At 39.6% G+C, this 20,119-nt stretch overlaps 2 protein-coding genes across 13 annotated transcripts in view; one reads left to right on the forward strand and one right to left on the reverse strand.

Moving 5' to 3' along the window:
- The window catches only part of itsn1 (intersectin 1 (SH3 domain protein)), a 56,402-nt gene extending 52,411 nt beyond the window's left edge, over nt 1-3,991 (reverse strand). For all 11 annotated transcript variants that reach the window (XM_035992072.1, XM_035992071.1, XM_035992070.1 and 8 more), the window contains exon 1: nt 3,813-3,991. The gene's annotated coding sequence lies outside the window, so the exon portion shown is untranslated. The remainder of the gene's footprint in view (nt 1-3,812) is intronic.
- Nucleotides 3,992-7,332: 3,341 nt separating this feature from the next.
- cryzl1 (crystallin, zeta (quinone reductase)-like 1) lies at nt 7,333-19,299 on the forward strand. 2 transcript variants are annotated; one of them, XM_031315984.2, is made up of 14 exons: nt 7,333-7,563; nt 8,513-8,590; nt 9,562-9,634; nt 10,103-10,147; nt 11,186-11,254; nt 11,740-11,873; nt 12,086-12,197; nt 12,468-12,488; nt 13,820-13,918; nt 14,545-14,657; nt 14,884-14,989; nt 15,076-15,121; nt 18,451-18,567; nt 19,222-19,299. In XM_031315984.2, exons 1-13 carry the CDS (start codon nt 7,498-7,500, stop codon nt 18,545-18,547), a joined length of 1,059 nt encoding a protein of 352 aa, XP_031171844.1. In that variant the 5' UTR covers nt 7,333-7,497; the 3' UTR covers nt 18,548-18,567; nt 19,222-19,299. The 2 variants fall into 2 exon arrangements, with proteins under 2 accessions (XP_031171844.1, XP_031171845.1); XM_031315985.2 differs by lacking the exon at nt 12,468-12,488.
- The last annotated feature ends 820 nt before the right edge of the window (nt 19,300-20,119 follow it).

Genomic DNA, 20,119 nt, shown 5'->3' on the forward strand with positions numbered 1-20,119 from the left:
CACAGACTCTCAACACACCCTCTGACACTGACCCTAAGCTCTGCGCCTCTCTCCCTTGAAACACATTCTTATCACACTGATGTCAAGTGGTGAGGCATGGGGGGGGGGTGACAGGACAGTTACCCAGCACCTCCTGTATCACTCCATCCTTGCCTAAAGCTCCCTGCCCCCATCCCTCCAAACCAAGTCAACGTGCTGCCAGCCTCCACGGCTGGCTAACGTTAGAACTATCACATAGTAAAAACTGATAGCAGGACCAAAATGCTTTGGAGGGTAACACAGGCTAAACGTAAGCACAGCACTGGGGGAGTTTTAGATTCATGAAGCCGGTTTCTTGGATCGTACTACAAGGAAAATGGCAATACAACATAATTTCACCATGCGAGTTCTCGTTTAACTCTGTAGTCAAGTTATCAAAATAAAATGCCCTTAAACTAAACAGTCAAAGCAGTTCACTTCATTATCCCAAAAGATTAGCCTACTGTTACTGCTGTTGACCCCCGATTCTTGTGGGAAGAAGAAGTCAACACGCTGAAAGAAGTCAACATGCTGGCAAAACGCTGATTACCTGCATGATATAAGAATAATGCACCGCCTTTACATGTGTCCTGTTGTTAACAAACTAGCTAACTGGAAGTTGCTCTACTAAAGCAAAATAAGTGAAAAAACACAGGTGAGCATGGCTGTGGATGCACTTTAAGATCATATTGGCCTTGTGACTCTTACATCAGGTTACCAAATGGTATTCCTTGTCAAATGATATCACTAGCTTTATATTCATAGCTGCAAACTCATAAGGGCTGAAAAAGGTTACATACCCCCCCCCAGAAGAAAATAAAGGGAAAAGACAACATTTTCCCAGTGCTAAAACGATACTTTTAAAAAGATATATAGTCTTTTATTGCTAAGGCCACAGGGTCAAAATAAAATGATTTATTAAAAATGTAATAACAATAACTTCACCAGTAAATTCCTGTTAAACGACAAAAACAACCACTGGATGGGAAAAGGGTATTTTACAATAACTTTGAATGCAGCATGAGGCTGGCGAGGCGAGTTTCACTGAACGCGACATCTGTGTTGTTTCAGACAACGGCAGCTACAGACTGTTGTTGGCGTCCTCTCCAGTGAAATACAGACACACTGCTGTCAGCATTTTAACCGTGTTTACTCCAGCTGCTGGCTAACGGTAGGCTAACGTTAGCTGCTGCCAAGTGTAGTGTTAACTAGCGCGACATGCGGCGATGTTTCAGTTGCCTCTAACGTCCGTCGGGTCTCGGTACCCAGCCCTACTCATTATCGTTAAACCAGACACCAATGGGTCTTGTTTCATTGCATGTTCATTTTCATTTCGCTCATATCTTACCCTCCCCTCCCCAAAATAAAAACTCTTCGGATCTACACGATTCACGTGGATGACATTTTCCCATTCAAAACGGCGATTTTCGCTGAAAAACGACTAGTTTGCAAGTATGTAAATTAGAGGGATGTTGGTGTGTAATATCGATTTAATCGAAAATAATCGCATGGGTTGGCTGCCTGATCCGTTTGGCTTGTTTAAGCCTGTTTACAATGTTTCACCACTTTTTCCACTGCTGAAGGATAATATTATGAATTCTGTCCTTTGAAGCTGTTGGCATTGAATGAAAGAAACGCTATGTCGAATGCAGTCCTTCCTCGTATTATGTGGTTCTGATTTATAGGTTGTTTGAACGAAAAGTCACCCTCCTGAACCAAGACGAACTTTTGAACTGTGGATGATTATGCGGGCAATGTGGATTTGCAACAGCAAAATTCAGAAGTAACATTCAGATGGAGAATGATCTATACAACCCTTCATATGATTTAAGTAGATTTGTTTTGTATAGCAACAAAAGTGAATGAGGCAGCTGGGCACACATAAAGAAGCCCAGGCACCAATCACAGGGGAAACTTACTGCCCAACTCCTGCATATATCCAAAAATAATGATAATGCACCCCGCACATATACATTATGACCAATCCTGTCTCTTTTAGTCAGTATTACAGAGACAGTGTAAACTATTGTCACTGATTATTACATGATAATGAGACTTCAGAACTACAGATTTCCCTTTGACTTTACTCTACAAGATGTGTTCTTCTTGATTGATTAATCAATGGTATTAAAAAAAAAAAAAAGATATTCTTCTTAATTATATAAAAACACAGAAAAGCAGTAAATATTCACATTTGACATTCTACAATCATAGAATAGTTTCCACTTTTGCGTGATTTAACAACTGTAACTAGTAATCACTTATCAAAATTGTTGCCAATTCATTTCCCATCCATTGAGTAATTGATTAATCAGGGAATTGTTACAGCTTAAATCTAGCTGAACTCATTGCAGAACGAAGGACGGTGAGCAACCCACAAATATACAGTGCTTAGCATAAGTGAATGCACCCATGCTAAAGTTGACTAAAAAGAGGAATAAAAAAATTCATCTTTTGGAATTGATCTTAATGCCTTAATTAAAAAATGAGGAAAAATCCAACCTTTAAGGACACCAATTTTTTTTGTGAATGAATAATGTATCGTAAATAAATAAATGTTCTTCCTTAAAATACAGGGGGCATAAGTAAGTACACCTCTATGTTAAAAGGCCAGTTATTTCATGGATCCAGGATACTATGCATCCTGATAAAGTTCCCTTGACCTTTGGAATTAAAATAGCCCCACATCATCACATCCCCTTCACCATACCTAGAGATTGGCATGGTTTTATTTCAGTTAGCCTAATAGCTGGTTTGATTTGCATTGAGAGATGATTTTATGGAAAGTACCCCATGCCAATCTCTAGTCAACTTTAGCACGGGTTTATTCACTTATGCTAAGCACTGTAGGAGTCAAGATTGGTCCTGGATCAAAGCATCATTGAGTTATGGATGGTAGTCATTTACTCACGTCTGCACTTTTAACACACTGGCCATTGTGTTTTCATCTGCGAGTCAACCTTTAAAGAGGACCTGTCAGCATTTGCATTACCATGGAAACTAGTCCTAACTGATCGAGCTCGAGCTTAGTAAGCCAATCAAAGTCAATAAAGACTTACAGTTACACATCAACTGATGCAGGATGAGTTTGCTCACTTCTCTGGAAACAGCGTTTGCTGTAACAGGAAAGATCTGTTTGTCAATTCATCTTCACTTCCTACATTATTTCCGTGGACTCGCCTATGATGAGTGGCTTCGCTCAACAACGCAATGCATGTTTAGGTCTCAAACTGATAATGGGATACTCAGAGCAGAGGGCTGTTTGGACTGGACAGTTAGCCAGATGTGCAGCCGTGACAAACATCATGAGAGCAAATGCTAGGCGAACTGAGACAACCTCCATCCATGAAAGTCGCTGTCTGCCCCCATCACTGTTGGCAACCTTGTCTATTCAGCATCTTCTTCTCAACCGACCCGGCTACTTGGGAGGCTACAGTGAACCACAAGTAGCCTAACACCAGTCAATGTTAACGTTAGATCACAGGCTGCCAGTGCAGATGCAGTGATTTACCATTAGCATAACGTTACTGGCTAACTGGGTGGCATCTTCTTTTATTTTTTGTCGCCCTGATCTTGTTACACAAACCAATATTAGCTACCTGCTAGACGGGTTAACATCACAGTTAGAGGCTCACGTTAGCAAGCTACACCTGGTAAAAATGACCAACTAGCCACGCTAACGTATATATATATATATATCACTGCAGCTAGCAAGTAGGCTAACCAGTGAGAAGCTAACGTCAGCCCGCTCAGGGACATTCTTCCACACCACAGATACTACACTCTGCCCTTACCTCATAGTTCAGTTTCCATCGTGTAATTCAGGATAACGTAGCTCGTTGCGTGTTTATGTAACCATATAATTGTGTATTTCCTCCCAAATGTGTTGTTTTATCACTAAACCCTTTCCGGCGATTCTCCTGTGGTTCCGAAATCCCGACCGACTGAGGGACAGCTGGAAAATGGGGTAATGCTTCTGACGTATCGCGATATGTCATAGAGACTGTAATGATATCGACCCAACCTCGCGAGAATATACGAGTTGCTGGCTTGCCCCGAATCTCAGGGACGCTGTGAAGTAAAAGGGTTTTACTTCGCTCCTACCGGCTGTTGTTTATTAAGAAAAAAATCCCGTTTTATTTTAAATATATATCTCAAAACGACAAATATGTAACGACAAATATGTAAATAAGAATAACGTACATATATTCAAATGTGTTTTCAAATTCGTTTTCGAGAGGGTCCCAACATATAACACAATCATTACATAACAGAGGAGTGAAAAAATAAAAAACACAATTAGCAATAGGCTACATACAAAAAGCAAAGATAAAAAATAAAAAAACAACAACACATGCATACGTTCATCAATACATTACAACCACTAAATGTCCAAGATGGCCAATGATAAGTAGCCTACATAAGTAAACATTAGAGTGTGAGTGGATTATTAACTACAGTCAAATATAAACAGTAGGCATAAGGATTGACTGCATCATTAATAACAATGGCAGTTCATCTGAGCAGACAGGGCATGTTTAAACATGACTACATGACTATCAGAATGGTAAAACTATGAAGCTAAATACAATAAAGCTAGCCTACTTAAGTGTATATATGCTGTTTGCTCTCAGAAGAATAGGGAAAGAACACGATATAATTAGGCCTATATTCATATTTTGGGAATAATCTCTCTCTCTCTCTCTCTCTCTCTCTCTCTCTCTCTCTCTCTCTCTCTCTCTCTCTCAACTAATCCTAAAATTATGATGACCAGGATTGAGAAATTGCATAAAAGACAGCTAGCAATATATATTCCACCATAGTGAATATGTTTTTAGTCACATAAAACAGCCGACATATGGCATTTTATATGCCTACTCGTAAAAATCCATAACATACTTTTAAAAAAAAATCTATTTGAGTCTAAAACTGATATTTAATTAAAACATCTTACAGCATGGGTTAGCAAGAGAGTATAAATATGCAATTTGCACACAGCTATATAAATCATGTAAATTCAAAGATAGAAAGACTATGCATCTAGAGTTTGGAACATATAAGAGTGACTGCCCTTGTAAAAATTAGACAAGCAGAACGAAAGCATCTAGCATACACATGTACTTTAAGACTCAACTTACAAGACAGTGCCAATGATGACAAAATTATATAAAGATATTATTAAATCAAGCTTTTGTGGACTTCATGTGTGGAGTTTTGCACAGTGGGTATGGATCAAACTGTGTGAGTGACACAATTGATAGCATATGATTGCAAATAGTTGCAGGAGGGCGTCAACTTTATTCTTATTCGGAATTTCTTCAGCAGTATGGTATTCCATACTGCTGAAGAAATTCCTAGGGAGTTTTTGATGGTTTTCGATGCTATCCCCACAGGTGTAATTGCACTTTTTAGAGGTTTTAGGGCTGATGGTAATCTCCCTGTTTTAGTGTACTTGATACTGATGTTGGTAGAAGTTGCTTCTCTCCACACTCTGTAAGAATATTAACAAAATAATTTGTCAACTTTTTTAACATGACATCATTAGTACACCCTCCTCTGTATCACACTGGTCCAGCTTTGTTGGAGATATATGTATAGGGACAAGGTCTGGCTTCTGCCACGGAAGTTTTTTCTGACTAATAAAGTCAATGAGATTTCTTTTAAAATGCTTCATAGGTTTTACCCAACCAACCACTATTTACAGAAGCTCAAAAAAGACATTAAAGGTGCAATAGGTAAGACTTATAAAACTAACTTTCTGTCATATTTGCTGAAACTGACCCTATGTTCCAGTAGAACTACATGAAGCAGGTCATTAAAAAAAAAAGAAATCCAGCTCCTCTGGCACCACCTACAGCCTGTAGCGATTTGCAAAAATCCACAGCTCCCTGTTCAGATGCACCAATCAGGGCCAGGGGGGGGGTGTCTAACAATCACTACTCATGCACACGCATTCACTCTCCCTTGTGGGGGGAGGGGCTTAGGAGAGCGTTTTGGGCTTTAGCAGGGGGGGGGGGACTGAGAAGTTGTTGATGTTCAAATTTTTTGGCTAAGTCCTGGGTCTTCACAATCCTACCTACAGCACCTTTAATGTAGGCTAAACTGTACATTCTGTGGGAATCAAAGAAAAGCTCTTGTGCATTTATTTTAGTTATGCCCTTATACTAAATTACTTTGGAGTAAACTGTCTTGATACTTAGCTGATCTTATTTACCCTGGATTCTCCTTGTGCTGGGAAAATGTACTTTTTGGTTTCATTAACTAATAACTAACAAATCTCACCTCTCAATTTTATTTAATCAACCTAATTTTAATTTTGACCAAATCTGACATCCATAAATCCAAATTCCAAAATAAAACACCTAACTTCATAGAGCTGTCCATTCACATTTAACACTATATTTCTACTATATTCTGTTGCAGTAATAAGAAGGCTGGTAGTACACACACACTATTTGTACTTTTCAAATGCTTTATTGTAAATTGAGTTGTTTTTTTTCTTTTTTATTATTGTTTTATTTCTGTATTTCCCTGGTGTACTTGACCTGTTTGTACTGTATACACTTGTGGCTGTATACGTGTTATGTGCTCAATAAAAAAAAAAAAATAATAATAATAAAATAAAGTTGCAGGAGGGCCAATTTCGAAGTGTGCATAAAAGAGTGTTTTTAATTTCTGGGAGGTGGTTAAAATGCCAATGTGATTCCAATCACTTCACATTGAAGATTTTTTTTCTCCTTCAAATTATGTTATGAAGCAGGGATCTTCAACAGGGGGTCCGGGACCCCTAGGGGGTCCTCAGAGTCAATGAAGGGGGGCCTCCAAATGATGTTTTTTCAAATAATCCAACATATTATTAGCAAATATAAATCCCCACTGAAGATAGGCTTACTGGCCTATTGGTAAGGTATAGTCACTAAGGTAGCCATCCAAAGATAGGCCTACAGTTAATCCTAAAGATTCCACTGTGCCATATGTATATTTTAAAATGAAAAAAATGATTTATAAAATCAAGGCAACAATTATAAGGGTATTTATAGCTTAGTATTCTATGCAAAATGGTATGTATAAAGGCTTTAGGCCGCCCTATACGTTATTGTAGGCCCAGTTTAATATGCTACTTAATTTTATACAGTATATGTAGTAGGGGGTCCCTGCTCCATCTCTCTTTCAGTTAAGGGGTCCTTGGCTTAAAAAACGTTGAAGACCCCTGTTATAAAGGGTTAGTTTGCCTTCGCGGGAGTAGTTTCAACATGTCTAATAATCCATAACATCCTATAGAGGGCGGTATTGTAAATATTGTAATACTACAGGAAAAAATGTCAACAACGAAGAAGAGGTCTGCTGACTTAAGCTAGTCAGTTTAGCAGCAAGTAGAAAGTAGCAGTGTCTTCTACAGGAAAAAATACATAACATTATATTAGAATATTTTGACGTTGTATAGCTGCATTAATTAAGAGGTGAGGTTATAATAACAGTATGAAAGGTTTATACTGCCGAGCTGGTGAGAGTGATGCTGAGCCCAAGTTCGTTATTCAGGAAACGGTGAGTGTGTGTTTGATCTGTCGGGTCTGACTGTGTGCAGGTGGATGCTGCAACCTGTCGTCGTTAGAAAACACCGTCCACTGCATTAGGCTACAGACTAAAAGCTGTTGCTGTCTAACTGCAGCCTGTCATTAGAAAACACCGTCCACCGCATTAGGCTACAGACTAACAGCGTAAGATCAGGTAAAGCAAAGGAAACGAATCTGCTTGTGTGAAACCATGCCTCCTCCACCTGCAGACATGCAGCAGGGATTCCATTTGTCCAGCATATTCTAAAACCACAAATTCAAAAACCTAATTTTAGCCTACCACTTATTATCTGATAATATTACTTGGCACCTTATTAACATTGGTTATATTTCTAATTTGCAGACCACTGCTTTGGTAGCCATGGTGTATTACAGTGCTTATAGAGGAAGAACATGCATCAGATAGGTAGGTAGATAGATAGATAGATACTTTATTGATCCCCAAGGGGAAATTCAAGGTCTCAGTAGCTTAAAGACATCACACACAACATACACATACATCATAAACAGAATGTATGTAATGTATCCGTAATGTCTGCCTTACAATCAGTATTTCTGTGTCTGTCTTTTTATTAAAATTATTCTATTTATCTTTTTAAAGAGACGTTTGTCTGTGCAGCTGATGTTAACCTGTCTGTGTCTCCCCGGGTTACAATGTAAAGCACTGTTTCTCTGTGTCTGTACGTCTCTGTGTCTGTACGTCTCTGTATGTCTCTGTGTCTGTACGTCTCTGTATGTCTCTGTGTCTGTACGTCTCTGTGTCTCTACGTCTCTGTGTCTGTACGTCTCTGTATGTCTCTGTGTCTGTACGTCTCTGTGTCTCTACGTCTCTGTGTCTGTACGTCTCTGTATGTCTCTGTGTCTGTACGTCTCTGTGTCTCTACGTCTCTGTGACGGTTTGTGTATCTGTTTCCCTCCAGAGTCTTCCAGAGGTTTTAGGCAGCCATCTGGTCCGAGTTCAGGTAAAGGCATGTGGACTCAGCCCAGTGGACTTCAAGGTACTTAAATCAAAGATGATGTCAAAATGGATGTGAGCATTAGGGCTTCTACGATATGAGGAAAATATGCCACATGCGATAACGTTGTTGAACATCACGATGACGATATTACTTGCGATATATAAACAGATATTATAATGTACTCCGTTCTGACTTTCTGTTGCTTTTAGTATTCTTCTAAAATACAACAAATTGCTTGTTGAATTTAAAACAAATAAAAGAAAACCCCGTTCTTTTTCTTCTTTTTTTTCTTTCTTTTCTTTCTTTTACCACATTTTTGAAGCTTTTTCCAACATTTCTGTCACTTTTTTTGACATTTTGTCACTTTTCCCAAAGTTCTTTGTCACTTTCCCCCGATGTGTTTGTCAATTTTTTTTCTGCACTTTGGACGTTTTTGTTTTTTTCCCGACATTTTTGTCACTTTTTTTCAACGTTCTCTTATTAATTCTTTTCTTCATATGCTATAACATTGAATAAAACACCCAAATTCAATGGAAGTAGTGAAGTGTTGTAATTATTCATTTTACTTGTGAAGAGCGTTGTACCAAACCATACAAGTTATTTTATTTTGACAATTTGGTTGAAAGAAAGCCAAATTTCTGATATAGTAACTTTTTGAAAATAGGTCAAATTTGACCCGAGGACAACAGGAGGGTTAAAAAAATAAATTGCATTACGTGCATTATTACATGTATTAATGGTTGAAATACATTTGAAAATCTTGGTTAGCATCTTGTGTAGTCCATATACTGCATATGTCCGTAGGTCCAGCTACACTGTCACTGATCTGTTATTCTTGCATATTAAATAACGCTGTTCGGAACAACTACTGTGTCAGTATTGTTCCTTAAACTTTCGTGCCAGCAAAGGTCACTGAATTAAATTGAAATCTTTAAATACATCCCCCCTTGTGTGACAGAAGTGATGACTCATCTTCTCTCTGCTCATTTCTCTTCCGTCCTGTTCTCCAGCTGCTTGATGACTTGGGGATCCAGAGAGATCTAATTCCTGTTGGCAGAGAGGTGGCCGGGGTCGTCCTGCAAGGTTGCTAAGCACACAAACACACTTTTCCCTGGCGCTGCATGATTGTTCAGAAGGAAAACGTGATTAGTAGTACCGTAAATTAGCCTGGAAATCCAGACCCAAATCCGAAAGATTAAGAGTCTGGCTATGAGTAATGAAAATGGCCCAACTTGAGGGGCGTGCACCAAGCATGCATTTGCAAATATCACTGCGACCAGTGTTTACTGACTGATTCCGGACTTCGACGTCGCAGCGCTGTCGTCATCTGTTTAGCTCACCTCTGGCCCGCCTATATCAGATACACCGATGTGATTGGTGCAGCTCGGCTCCAAGGGCATAGTTAATGAGCATCATTACTTAATGCCAGAGTGACTCGCTGAGCAAAATCAAATTGTGCTCTCACGGGAACTCTGGATTTCAGAGTCCAGAGTAAGTGCCTTCACAGACATTTTGTCACTTTAAATTGTTTGTTTGTGTTTGGTCCTGCAGTGGGCGACAAGGTCTCTTTCTTCCAGCCGGAGGATGAGGTTGTAGGTAGGGACCTTTTTATTTATTTATCTGATGTAGGAGCTGCCTTCTGCCTCTGACACTGGTTGGAGGTTAAAGATAGATAGAGCATGCGATTTTAACTGCGTGGACACTGGAGAGCATGACAGGACATTTGCTGTTGTTTTTGTAATCAGATACATTTGTAATATCTGATAATTAATAATGTACAATAACTTGAGCTGGGTGATAATTCATAATTATCATGTGTTGCCTCTTCATATTATTGTATATGCGACACAACATTTTCAAATTCAGATATTGTAAGCTCTCATGTCTTAAATTAATGATACGTCAAATTTAACCAAAATCTGTAATATTGTTGGATCTTATTATAGCAAAACAATAAAACCTCTTGACTGAATTGTAACATGTGCATAATCACAGTATTAACGTTCATATTGCCCTTACTCCTAACATACACTAGTCACTGCCACAGGCCTGACCGAGACTTGGTGTGAGCTACAAAGTTAATCTAGATTATTTTATTAGCATGGAAGATTTTTAAAAATAGGATAAAGGACTTCCTGAATGCACATGTCCTGTTACAGAATTCAGATTTTCTTAGTGTTGAATGTCATTTTTCTGTTTTGTATTGAGTCTGTTGTTTGCTGTTTGTTACTGTTTGTTGAAACTTAGATGCTGCTGCCTTGGCCATGACGCGGATTTACGAATCCTACTATGGCCACGCCAAGACCCGCCCTTCAATAGCAGCTCGATTGGTTGGGGTTAGGCATTGTCCTTTAGTGGTTAAGGTTAGGATAGCCGATTCGTCAGGGGATAGGACCCAAACAAATCGGGTTACGTTACCTTGCGTAAGCATGGACGCCTGGCCAATAGTAGTGTGTGAAGTAGTGTGTCTTGGCGTGGCCATAGTAGGATTCATAAATTCGCAGCCAGGACTCCCTTGTAAAAAAGATTCTGAATCTCAATGGGACTGTTTCCTGGTTAAATAAAGGTTAAATGAAAAAAAAAAAGAACTGTCTATCCTTCTGTCTCTCAAACTTATCGACCTTCCCTTTCCAGGCATTCTGCCTCTGGACTCTCCCTGCTCTGGACTCTGTGATGTCATTGAAATAGATGAACACTATTTAGGTACACACACACACACACACACACACACACACACACACACACATGCACTTTGTTCCTGCAAATGTGCAGCGTCCATTATCATCAAACACAAATTCTCATGACAGTCAGCTTACCAAGCCGACTGTCAAAGCCATTCCAGGTCCCAGCCCCTCTTCTAAAAGCTTTGCTGGCAGTTTGAACAAAGCAGAATTGTGTAAAAGCACCTTAAGTGCACAGACTGCCCTCTGTTTCACCTGTGGTTGCTGTCTGACTTCATTTTGAAGCCCTGCACGACAAAAAAAAAAGAAAGAAAATCAGTATATTGTCCTTGTGAAATCGGTTCATAAAGGGGAGTTTACCTTGCAACAAAATGGTTATCACATTACTCTGATTTTATACACATAACAATCAGCTCTGTCAAAGCTAGAACATTGTGAGGTCATTAAGGCGCAAATAAATGTGTAAAACGGATCCACTGAACGTGTGTTTCTCTTTCTGTTCTCCAGTTCAGAAGCCAGAGAAGCTCAGCTCGGTGTGTGTCGCAGGAGCTCTGCGTGACGGCCTGTGTGCTCACACTGCTCTACACACACACGCTCGCATGGCAGCCGGACACACACTCCTGGTCATGGACGGAGCCAGCGTATGTATAATACTCAAGAATCGGACGTCTTGGTGACATAGTGGAGAAACACACTCATCATGCAACCACAATGCTCATCTAGGAGGGTTTTTATCCCGTCGGGGGACCTTTGTTGCAACATGTTTCCTATCGTTCTCTAATTTTAAAACTATCCAATAAAGACAAAATGAGAATGTGTAAGTGTAATGTTCCCATCTCCTCTCCCTCCTCAGTCTTTTGGCCTTATGTGCATCCAGTTGGCTTGTCACCACGGAGTGAAGGTTTTAACGACGTCACACTCGCCGCAAAAACACACATTCCTGGAGCAGCTTCGGCCCAGCGTAGGTATGTACAGGCCAACGTTGTGATGTCTGTAGTTCACGTTCAAAAAGCTTTATGTGTCCTTAACAGTAATGTAACATCTTAAACCCAATCTTCGTGGAGTGTCTGCAAAACGATTTTAAATGTGTTCGCTACAAAATCACAGCAATTCCTTTCAGATTGGAACTCTTGGGTTTTCTGATAATTTCATGCTCTTTTGCATCTCTTTCACCCTTTAAAAAAAAATCTTTGTTTGTTTCCTGTCTTTTTTCCTCCCTTTCATATTTTCCTCAGGTGTTCAGGATCCTTTAGTAGGTGAGAGCTTTTCTTTCTGTCTTTCTAACTGACTTGCATGCTTATCTTCCTTGCTGCTGATCTTCTCATTCCTGAACTAAATAGCATTTGGATTTAATCAATATGAGCCCTGGGTTTATTGCTTTGTGTATCATGCTGAGTCTGTCTGAATCCATGGAGGATTCCAGTGTACAGCAAATCATCAGTATATTAGATGTATTGTTTTTGTAATAACTGTTTACACAATTTTTAGTTAACATTTAGTTGAGACATATTACAAACAATTTACCCCAGGATAAGACCTCATTCTTTTCTCATTTTAAGTAAATGTTGTAAAAGGGAAACTGAAGTAATGGTCTAATGATCTGAAACCTACTGCCACCGTGTGGAAAATATTGAAATTGCAACCGCTGCAACTTAAAGTGCTCATATTGTGCTCATTTTCAGGTTCGTAATTGTATTTAGAGGTTGTACCAGAATAGTTTTATGTAATTTAATTTTCAAAAAACACCATATTTTTGTTGTACTGCACATTGCTGCAGCTCCTCTTTTCACCCTGTGTGTTGAGCACTCTGTTTTAGCTACAGAGTGAGACATCTCACTTCTGCTCCATCTTTGTTGGGAGTCGCACATGTGCAGTACCTAGATAAGGACTACTAGCCAGTCAGAAGCAGAGTATGAGGGCGTGCCCTGACAGTAGCTAGGTAAGGACTACTAGCCAGTCAGAAGCAGAGTATGAGGGCGTGCCATGCTAGCAGCTAGACGAGCATTATAACGTGTGTTACAAAGTGACCACGTTTGTCTCTGAAGTAAAGGCTGGACTACAATAGAGCTGTTTGGAGCAGTTGGTGAACAGTGTTTTCTGTTGGAGATGGTAAGTTACTTTGGGGTGGACTTTGGGCTTTTTCAGTTTGTAAACCTATAACATGCACAAAAAAGATATATAACACTATAAAGGAAAGGGGAAAAAGCCAAAAAGCATAATATGAACACTTTAAATAAGCTTCCAATTAGATATTTTGTGCAGATAGGAGTATAATTACAAACTGGCATTGAGACTGGTATTCAGTGAGATTTTAAAATGTTTAAGAGTTTAAAATGTATTATAAACTGTGGCCAGGATAGCTCAGTTGGTAGAGCGGCCGCACATATACAGAGGTTAATGCCTCAACGCAGAAGGTCCAGGGTTCGAGTCCGACCTGGTGCGATTTCCTGCATGTCTTACCCCCCCTCTCTCCCCCTTTCATTGCTTTCCTATCATTAAAGGCGAAAATGCCCAAAAAATAATCATTAAAAAAAAAGTATTATAAACTGATTAGTGATATCATCTTGCTGTGTCTTTGTGTGTACAGTTAAGGTTATTCCAGTTTATAACGGCTCATCAGACCTGCTGCCAGTGGTTTTGGAGGAGACAGGAGGACTGGGAGTGGATATAGTCATAGACTCTGGAGGTAAACACATTTTTTCTGTGTCTGGTGAGCTGTCTTATTCACACTGTTGAATAGGGCTGCACGATATGAGCAAAATATACAATATGCGATAACGTTGTTGAATATCGCGATAACGATATTACTTGGGATTAATAAGCAGATATTAAGTGTACTCAACTTCTGCATTCCTGCTGCATTCAGTGTTCTGCTAAAATACAACAAACTGCTTGTTGAATTTAAAACAAATGAAAGGAAATCATTTCCACCATTCTTTTATTGAACATTGAATTGAATATAAAAGGCACCACTAAAAATGTAGTTACATTTTAAAGTGCAGTTTTCTACTGATTATTTCTTTCAAAAACTCAAAAAATCTCGGAGTATCTTTCGCGATGTGTCGCAAAGCCTTTCGCAATGTGTTAAGTGTGCGGCACTTAATATCGCGATGACGATAAAAACGATATATTGTGCAGCCCTACTGTTGAACATTAGTTTTATTGTAAAAAAAAATGGACATCAGATCTGTCAGCGTGCCCTCAGGCTTCGGAATGGTACAGTAGATCAACGACACCAACCTTCAGTTCAACATCATAACACCTGAACATTACGCTGTGTGTGTGTGTGTGTGTGTGTGTGTGTGTGTGTAGTACGTCTGCACGAGGAAGAGTCAGAGAAGACGAAGCTCCTCCCACACAAACATGACATCATCAGTGTGCTGGGAGTCGGGGGCCACTGGGTCACATCCCACAAAGACCTGCAGGTGAGTCAGAGCTGCATCACACAGGGTATTAACTTTATATCGGTTATTTTAGAATCTTTCTGCTCTCAAAATCTTCAGGTTAAAAAAAAAAAAAAGTATACATATTAAATCTTATTCTAATAGACTAGAAAATAACCTTTTATAAAACAAGTATTTTTTATAATTTTGTACAGCTTAATTCAAAAGTCTTTTCGTCAGATTATCACTGTTTTTTGTGTTTTTACAGTTGGATCCTCCAGATTGCAGATTCCTGTACTTAAAATCAGCCTCTATGACTTTCCTCAACCATGAAGTGTGGACGGCTTCATCGGCTCAGCAAGGAAGATACCTCCGTATCCTGTGCCGACAGTGTTTAATCTAATACATATAGTGCAAATAATCAGGTACATAAATTCTCTCCTTAACACACTTGTGTCAGATATTCTGAAGGACGTTGTGGAGAAGATGTCAGCCGGAGTTCTCAGGTAACTCATCACACAACAACCACTCAGTAGGGTTGATCACATTTGTTTATCCATGAGTAGATACTGGTGTCGGATAGGGCTGGACCGGAATATTCGAATATTCGTTCGGTGGGTTGGTATTAGATTTGAAAATTTGACATTAGAATATTCGTTTTTTTTTTTTTTTCACAACCTGGCATCCCCCTCCAAACGGTTCTCATTCGCGCTTGAATATGTTCAAAATATAATACTCTCTTTTACAATTTTATTATATAGTCTAGCCATTTTAATAGGATGGACAACCCAACCTCGTTATACTTAATAAATATATTTGCTTCTTCTTGGACTACTAAAGTGTTCCTGCAATGGGAGTATTCTCTGGCTAGAGCGCAGAACAGCACAGTTTGCATGGACAGAAGTGCATGCCTGAGCTTGTATTTTGGGTTAAGCTGCGTTGTTTTGACATTGTGGAAAATGAAATAATAGAAACAAAATGTATTATCCTTTTTACCCGTTATTATCAATCTAAATTAATCTACTGCGAAATATAGGAGACTTTAAGATTTTACTGGGACGTCACGTCACATGTCCCAGTTAAAACGCCCATGGGTTGAACGTCATTACCGTCACGATTCAGCGAAAAGAAGACAAAAATGCCGAAGACTTCATCTGTGTGGGAGAACTTTAAATTAAGTGAGGACAAAACAAAGGCAGAGTGTCAAATATGCAATTTGAAACTGGCCTACCACAACAGCACATCAAGCTTGAGAAATCCCCTGAGTTCTGTAAGTAGAACGAGCTGCTTTTATCCGCCATTTACACGTCATAAAAATGTGCACTTCATTTTCATGGAAAATAACGTGACTTGCGAATAGGCTACGGCAGTTAATGACGAACAGTAAAAACATAGCTTTTCTTAAGTTAACAGATCTGTGTGTGTGTGTGTGTGTGTTTTATATAATTCGTGAAGTCTCCGTTCTCGGGGCATATAAGCCCTGCTCGCGTGAGGCGCGCCGCTTCCTGCTCGCGCTGTTCTGTAGTTTATTAAAAGTTTATTAATTCTGTACGCGTCTGGCCTGTCTATCTATATTGCACCAAATACGACACTGCACTCCCTTGTGAAATCGTTTGGATGAAAGGTTCTCAAAATAATCAAAATGCAAACAAACAGACGGACACATAGAGATTCCTGCCTTTATTAGAGATAATAATATGTTCAGCCCCCTCTCTCCGAAGCTCAAAAAATGGTATTCGGACCAGCCCTAGTGTCGGATAAATTCATAATACTGAGTACAAACTCAGTTTGTCCAATGTAGGGTTGGGTATCGTTATGGGTTTTTTCTGATACCGGTGCTAAAGCGATACTTTTAAAACGGTGCCGGTGCCTAAACCGATACTTTTCAAGAAAGTAAAAAAAAAAGAAAAAAAAAAGAAGGGTACTAAAACAACAGTCGGCGACATTAAAGAACGGCTTGTTTATTGCTGAGGCCATATGGTCAAAATGAAATGATTTAATAATAATGTAATAACTATAACTTATAACAATAACTTATTTCACTTGTAAATTGCTGTTGAACGACAAAAACAACCACCAGATGGGAAAAGGGTATTTTACATTAACTTTGAATGCAACACGAGGCTGGCGAGTTTCAAGTGAACGCACCGTCTGTGTTTTTCCGACAACGGCAGCTGCACACCGTTACATCCCGCTGTTGGAATCCTCTACAGTGAAATACAGTCACACTTTACACTGTTTAGCTGTCAGCATTTAACCGTGTTTAATCCAGCTACTAGCTAGTTACCTGCTGTCGAGTGTAGTGTTAACTAGCGTTTACTAAGCGTTAACTAACTAGGATGAGCTGTTTAGAACTTGGATGAATATATGTAAATTAAATTAGATCAAACTCAATCAATACATGACATACATTTAAAGTAATAATAAACATTTTCATTTAAAGTGCTCATATTATTATACTCGTTTCCAGGTTCATAATTGTATTTAGAGGTTGTACCAGAATAGGTTTATGTGGTTTAATTTTCAAAAAACACCATATATTTGTTGTACTGCACATTGCTGCAGCTCCTCTTTTCACCCTGTGTGTTGAGCTCTCTGTTTTAGCTACAGAGTGAGGCATCACACTTCTGTTCCATCTTTTTTTTTTATTAAAGATATTTTTTGGGGGCATTTTTCGGCCTTTATTTTTATAGGACAGCTGAGCACATGAAAGGGGGGAATGACATGCAGCAAAGGGCCGCAGGTCGCAGTCGCCTGCTGCGTTGAGGAGTAAACCTCCTCTATATATGGGCGCCCGCTCTACCAACTGAGCTATCCGGGCGCCCTTCTGTTCCATCTTTGTTGGGAGTCGCACATTCGCAGTACCTAGGTAAGGACTACTAGCCAGTCAGAAGCAGAGTATGAGGGCGTGCCACGCTAGCAGCTAGGCGAGCATTATAACGTGTTACAAAGTGACCACGTTTGTCTCTGAAGTAAAGGCTGGACTACAATAGAGCTGTTTGGAGCAGTTTGTGAACAGTGTTTTCTGTTGGAGATGGTAAGTCCCTTTGGGGGGGGGACTTTTGGCTTTTTCACTTTGTAAACCTATAACGTGCACAAAAAAGATATATAACATGATAAAGGAAAGGGAAAAAGCCCAAAAAGCATAATATGAACACTTTAAATAAGTCACAATCGCATAATGAGGTTAATACAATGGTGATTGAACCTATGGCCCTCTGTTTAAAGACCTTGCATTTTGCAGTATTACGAACTGGGTGTCCGTGGCAACATTTCCGCGAAAAATCCCAAGCGCCGCACAGTTAGAGATGTGTTTTCACTTACCCAGCAGTGGTTGCTCCGCCAGAGAGGGTAGGCGGAGCCAACACAACAGACTCGCTCCTCAACTCTCTTATGTGTGAAGCGGCAAACAATTTTTCCCGGTCTCTGCCAACTGACCTACGTCACACAGGCGACACTGTTTGGATCTCTGGGAAGTGAGATCCAAAAAAAAAACCATCCGCTTACCGCAATAGGTGCCGCAACGGAGGTTAAATCTGCTAAGTGCAGCTTTAAATATAGAAGATGCAGGAAACTGTACGGGAAAAACTATATTTTGTCATATCTCTGTTGTCTTTTCTCTACACTTTTTTTTTAGTGCCCCCAAATCTTCAAATCTGATTTTAAGAGCGTACACAGTTCATAATTGAGTTTATAGATTTAAGACCATTAAGACCAAAACTGCAAGCACGGAATAAGGACTAACAGCCCACTGTTTTCCAGATGCACACACTGTAGTATAACTTAACTCAATATAATCTGTTCTGTTCTGTCTGGTTTCGATCTGTCTCTCCAGACCTCAGCCTGAAGAGGCGGTCCCTCTCTATGAAGCCACGGTTACCATGGCGACTGTCCAGCGTCACCAGAAGAAAAAAGCTGTTGTTCAACTCTGACCACAACACTCGTCTGAGATGTAAGACGACGCAACCTACAACTCCCAGGAATCACTTTTCCTTCTGCAGCTCAACTGTTTAACCCTCCTGTTGTCTTCGGGTCAAATTTGACCCATTTTCAAAAAAAGTTTCTATATCTGAAATTTGGGTTTTTGTCAACCAAATTGTCAAAACAAATAATGTGGATGGTTCCATACAATGCTCTTCACAAGTAAAATATATGATCAGTTGACTACTTAATTGAATTTGGGTGTTTTATTCAAGTTTATAGCATTTAAAAAAAAAAACGTAAAAAAGCGCAGGAAGAATTGACAAAGACATCGGACAAAGTGACAAAAACATCGAGAAGTGACAAAAACATCGAGAAGTGTTTTTTGGGGCATTTTTAGGCCTTTATTTTCACAGGACAGATGAAGACATGAAAGGAGAGAGAGAGGGGGGGATGACATGCAGCAAAGGGCCGCAGGTCGGAGTCGAACCTGCGGCCGATGCGTAAACCTCTATATATGTGCGCCTGCTCTACCAACTGAGCTAAACCAGCCACAACATTTTTTTAAGTTTTGACCCAGAAAAACATAAAGTTGCACGGTCGATGGGAAGACAACACAAGGGTTAACATAACAAGTGAACACTTAAAAACGGCAACTGTTTTTACTTGTGAATTGTTATTTTAGGGGCCTGAAACCTGCCGCAGCATGCATCATCACAGGCAGACAACATCAACCTGCTGCCTGTCTGGGCTAACACGGAGAACACACTCATTTTAAACACCTGTGGTCAGAGTCTCCAGTTGACTTAACCTGCCTGACGTTAAGCTGCAGGAAGAATCCATTTTCTTCTGGTTCTGAAGAAACCAACGAGCCACTGTGTTCCCTCCAAACACAGACACTTTTGACCACGTTCTGAATATGTAGGATTTCATGTGGCTCACATTAAAGCCTGTCTGGTCATTATTCATTACTTTATATTTCTTTGAGAATAATCCACAACACTTCATTTGACTCAATAACTACACATTTTATCACAAAAGATGACTGCAATTCTTGCTTTTGGTGTAACTCTTGCAAAGTTTTATGTTTTGCGTATCATCCAAATGTACAAATAATTATAAACAGGAACTGCAATTAAAGTGGCTGTTATAAAAGCATATTGTGTAATGTTGCGCTTTTTGTCTTCTGTACTTTGTAATCACTGTACTTTTTTTTTTTTAAATCAGAAAATAAATAAGAAAAAGTATGTTGTTTTCCTGTCTACTCTGTTTCCTCATAATTGTATCTTAGAGCTAATCCGGCCTGACCCTACATGAACCTGCATAGTTTCTGTCCAAGCCAGACCCAAACCCGGACCACAGCTGATTAAAAACCCTCCAATCTCCACTCCTTTTTGTGCACACTGCCTGCGTGGCGTGAGCGTGGCGTTTTCTGTCTTTGCACACCAGAAACATTTCTGACGCGGCGCTGCTGCTAGCCTTGTCTGTACACATGTATGTTTCCCAATGATACAAATGAAATAATAGCGTGTTCTTCAACTGTATTTTGTCAACATTTTTGTGTTTGTACATTTGTTTGCACA

Source organism: Sander lucioperca, chromosome 15, assembly GCF_008315115.2.
Source record: "Sander lucioperca isolate FBNREF2018 chromosome 15, SLUC_FBN_1.2, whole genome shotgun sequence".
In the NCBI taxonomy this organism is placed as follows: Eukaryota; Metazoa; Chordata; class Actinopteri; order Perciformes; family Percidae; genus Sander; species Sander lucioperca.

Coding starts and splice junctions, on each gene's coding strand:
- cryzl1 (XM_031315984.2), top strand. CDS start 7,498: ATGAAAGGTTTATACTGCCGAGCTGGTGAGAGTGATGCTGAGCCCAAG. Junction 11,255..11,739: donor AATAGATGAACACTATTTAG/GTACACACACAC, acceptor TCTGTTCTCCAG/TTCAGAAGCCAGAGAAGCTC. Junction 13,919..14,544: donor TATAGTCATAGACTCTGGAG/GTAAACACATTT, acceptor GTGTGTGTGTAG/TACGTCTGCACGAGGAAGAG.